The sequence below is a fragment of the Atta colombica genome, unplaced genomic scaffold (genome assembly GCF_001594045.1).
Source record: "Atta colombica isolate Treedump-2 unplaced genomic scaffold, Acol1.0 scaffold203, whole genome shotgun sequence".
NCBI lineage: Eukaryota > Metazoa > Arthropoda > Insecta > Hymenoptera > Formicidae > Atta > Atta colombica.
In genome coordinates, this window is record NW_017259298.1 from 238310 (window position 1) to 242130 (window position 3821).

The following is a 3821-nucleotide window of genomic DNA, read 5'->3' on the forward strand; positions in this document are numbered from 1 at the left end:
TATTTATTATGAAAAAGATTACCGCATCGTCAAATTAGTCTTATTACACAAGAAATTATAATACTTATTACATGAGGTTTTACACAGTTTTAAACTAATTATTAGACTTATTACATAAGAATTATAATACAAGACTCATAAAGATATTTTCCCTCATTATTCTTGAAAACAGAATCTTGGTTTCATTATTAATATACTTTACGATTGGCAAGTTTTAGAGAGAATATATTTGCAAAATTTCAAGTAAGAAGAAACAAATTCATTTATATAAAGACAATAGTTTTTAGTAAAATTATTTTAATTTTTGCAAAATAAATCTTTACAGAGTTAAATTGATTATGCATTTTTATTTCCTTTTTAGACGTCCTACAGTCTGACATATGTTGAACGCAATGTACTCGCTTATAAAAAGTAAAAAGAATACAAATAATTCCTGAGGGAATTGTTAGGAACAGTTATGTAAAAGTTAGTATTTTTAGACAAACAGCTTATGATTAAACAGCTTTTGTAAAACTCTATATGAAAATATATGAAAACATGTACAAAATTTATATATGCGATATGTATATTGAAAAAAAGATTTGTATGATTTTTGTAAAGTCTTCTCCATATATTTTAATATATTAATATTAATTGTACTAAAATAATGTATATACTATAGATTTCTGAGAAAAAATTGTATAAAAATTATATATTTTAAAAGTTCATCAAATCATAAAGTTTTAATAGAAATTTTTGTCCATTTATCACAGTTTTAAACTAATTTTTATAAGTGATTTTATTTATTATCGGAAATAGCCAATTACGATAGAATAGCGCTTTTAACGTTACGAGCTTCGTGATTTGTAAAAGCCAAGCAGAATTGAGCTGAGGCAGCATAATTAGTCCCGAGAGTAAGCGTAAATGAGGAAAAATTGTGGACTTTTAACTAAACTAATTAAGCTCTCAAACGAGTGGTTACGTGGTAATGCATGTTTGCGTGAGCGCGAAGAGAATGTCACTTTATAATTTGCATTTTGTTCATCCCGCATATCGCGCAAAGTGATTAAAGTTTTTTGGCACTGTTATTCAATGTTTTTTCTATTAAATCCCAAAAATATCGTCGGTTTCACTTCCATTATTAAAAACAAAGGACAGCGATTTTAACATTAATTTTTCATAATCTTTTGTCCAATATGGATTTTACATACAAGGCGACAAAAAATTTTTCATATTTGTATATGTTTATCAAATCATTGCCCAGAGTAAGTTGACGTTATTTGTCGTCATTTGTGGATGTAAAAACGACGGGCAACTTCCTATATATCTGAATAATAATATATAATATATAAAAGAAAAAACTTAGTATCTGGAATGTGTGTTAGTTATATCTTATTAAATATCAAAAAAATTGTGCTAAAAAAAATTTCGGCTGATGAATTGAAGACATATCTCTATCTAAAAGAATTTATCCGTGGAAATATGCGTGACAATCGTGAATGCATTCTCGTAGTGTTTTAAAATTTATATCAAAGCTAAAGGTGACCATTTTGAATGTTAATTATTATTTAATAAGAGACAATGAACACTCCAAAGAAAAAGAGAGAAAAAGTTGTTTCTTATAATATGTTACTAATGTTTGATAAATACAAAACTTTGTAGCCAAAACTTTTTTCTATCACCGTGTGTATTTTTCTATTTCTTCTATTTTATACAAAGAAATATGCGCGCAAACAATATTTCTATTATTTAACAATCGAATTCTGAAACTCTCTAGTATTTTGCTTTCGCAAAACGTATGAGAAACATTTTTTTTATTTCAGATATCGCCGGTGGTTATTTGTGCTTTATCGTCAGCATTCTGGGGATTGGCGTGGTCACGGCGATAATCGGCGACGTTGCTTCGTATTTCGGTTGTACTTTGGGCATCAAGGATTCTGTCACCGCGATTGTTTTCGTCGCCCTCGGTACCAGCATTCCCGGTAAGTATCTAAAAACTGAGGATGATATACGAGGAAAAGGAGGAGGACATCGAGAAAAATCGTACTTACACTGGAAAAAGTCTTGTTGCACTAATTGCAATTCTGACAGATTCAATCAGAAAGGTATACTGAAAAAGAATTTATTAAATCTTAATGCATATTTCTTCGAAAGTAGTAGAACTAACTAAACATTTAGTAAATAAATATTTATCCTAATTAAAAAATGATAGTAAGTCACACAAATTAAGCTTATATCAAATAAATATGTGTTTACATTTAGTAAATATTTATTTAGAATTTCAAACAAATATTTTTGTAAATTTAATATTTTTTTTTACAAATTTTAGTGTACAAATTAAACACTTATTATTAAATCTATTAAATATCCTAATCGAGAAGTTTAATTACGATGATATAATCAGAATTTGTTCTTGTATAATCAGAACATTTTTCTCAGTATATTATTAAAAAAGCCATATCTCCCACATTTACCTTCCATTTCACATTTTGCATTGATCGCATTCCACTTATGACGTCTGCTGTATTACAACAGGCTTTTGAGATTAAGTGAGGAGAGCAATGATAATTTATTGCCCTTGGTCTTTGTGCCTGGGAATAATGGCTGCCGACGGCCTATGTTCTTTCGGGTGGAACGGTTAACACCTGCAACTATAAAAGAGTTAAATACTTTCTTCGTCCAACGTAGCACCAGATAGTTGCAGCATTGCTATAAAATTCCATTGTAAAATTGCAATATTGTATATGTCGTGCAAAAAATATTACTGCGTCGTAAAATTGTAGCAAAATTAAAAGGTTCGCCTTTAGAAGACTTACACTGCTCTATGTTGCGGTGAAATATATTTATGTTAAGAGATTACGTACATTTAAGAGGCCAAAAAATCAATAGCAATCTTCTCTGCCTTTCTTCCAGAATTGCAGAGAATTAAAGTCGAACGTACGCGGAAGAAAATAATAAAAAAAATTACTAAACTTTATTTCTTCTTCTATTTTACAAGTCTCCAATATTACAATGTAACCGTGTTGGAATTTTTCATTTATTTATTTCTTCGCAACAAAATTTTTTCGCATTCAACGTGGCATTGCCACAATTTACAAGATTACATCTCATTATAGCATTCTAATCAGAATGTTCTACATTGGATTTGTTCATTTTCCAAAATATTTTATTTTTTAAATTTAAAGTTAAAAATGAAAAAACAAAAAGAGGCGAGCCCTCTAAGAGCAGAAAGAACAAAAAAAAAGTAAAGAATAATTATGTGTGCAGTTGTAAGCAGCATAGAATTGATATAAGCGTAAGAAAACAAGAATACAAAATAATAATAATAAAGTATGCGAGTATTAGCAGTATAAATTAAAATAAGCGGAGGCAAAGCAATAAGTGATACGTTGTATGTAACAATAAGTTATAACGATGATGAACTGAAGTATGTTACAATGAAATTTTGAAGAGAATAATTATGGCAAGTGACATAAGTAGTTACAAAGTAATTATGTATAATAATTCGAGTGTTGTCGTATTCACATCACACATCATATTATGATATGCAAAGTGTGAATAAAACGAAAAGAGGAGGGAAAGTCTGATAATTGTGTGAAATAAGAAGAGCAGTGAGAAAAATCGCATACTTGATAGAAAGAAGGAATGATTGGCTAAAAAAAAATGAAGCATTCAGTTTGTGTGAATGTCTAAACAGTTAGAATGAATTTGAAATCGCAGATGACGAAAGAATTTATCCTTGAATTCATGTAGAGACGAGAGAGGGAGAGAGAGAGAGAGAGAGAGAGAGAGAGAGAGAGAGAGAGAGAGAGAGAGAGAGAGAGAGAGAGAGAGAGAGAGAG

General features: G+C 29.5%; 1 protein-coding gene across 3 annotated transcripts in view; it reads left to right on the forward strand.

Annotated features, from left to right (window-relative positions):
* LOC108687233 (sodium/calcium exchanger 2) overlaps window positions 1-3821 on the forward strand; it is a 66965-nt gene that overhangs the window by 53938 nt on the left and 9206 nt on the right. For all 3 annotated transcript variants that reach the window (XM_018192895.1, XM_018192896.1, XM_018192897.1), the window contains one exon: window positions 1803-1961. In XM_018192895.1, coding sequence (XP_018048384.1) covers window positions 1803-1961 — 159 coding nt within the window. The remainder of the gene's footprint in view (window positions 1-1802; window positions 1962-3821) is intronic.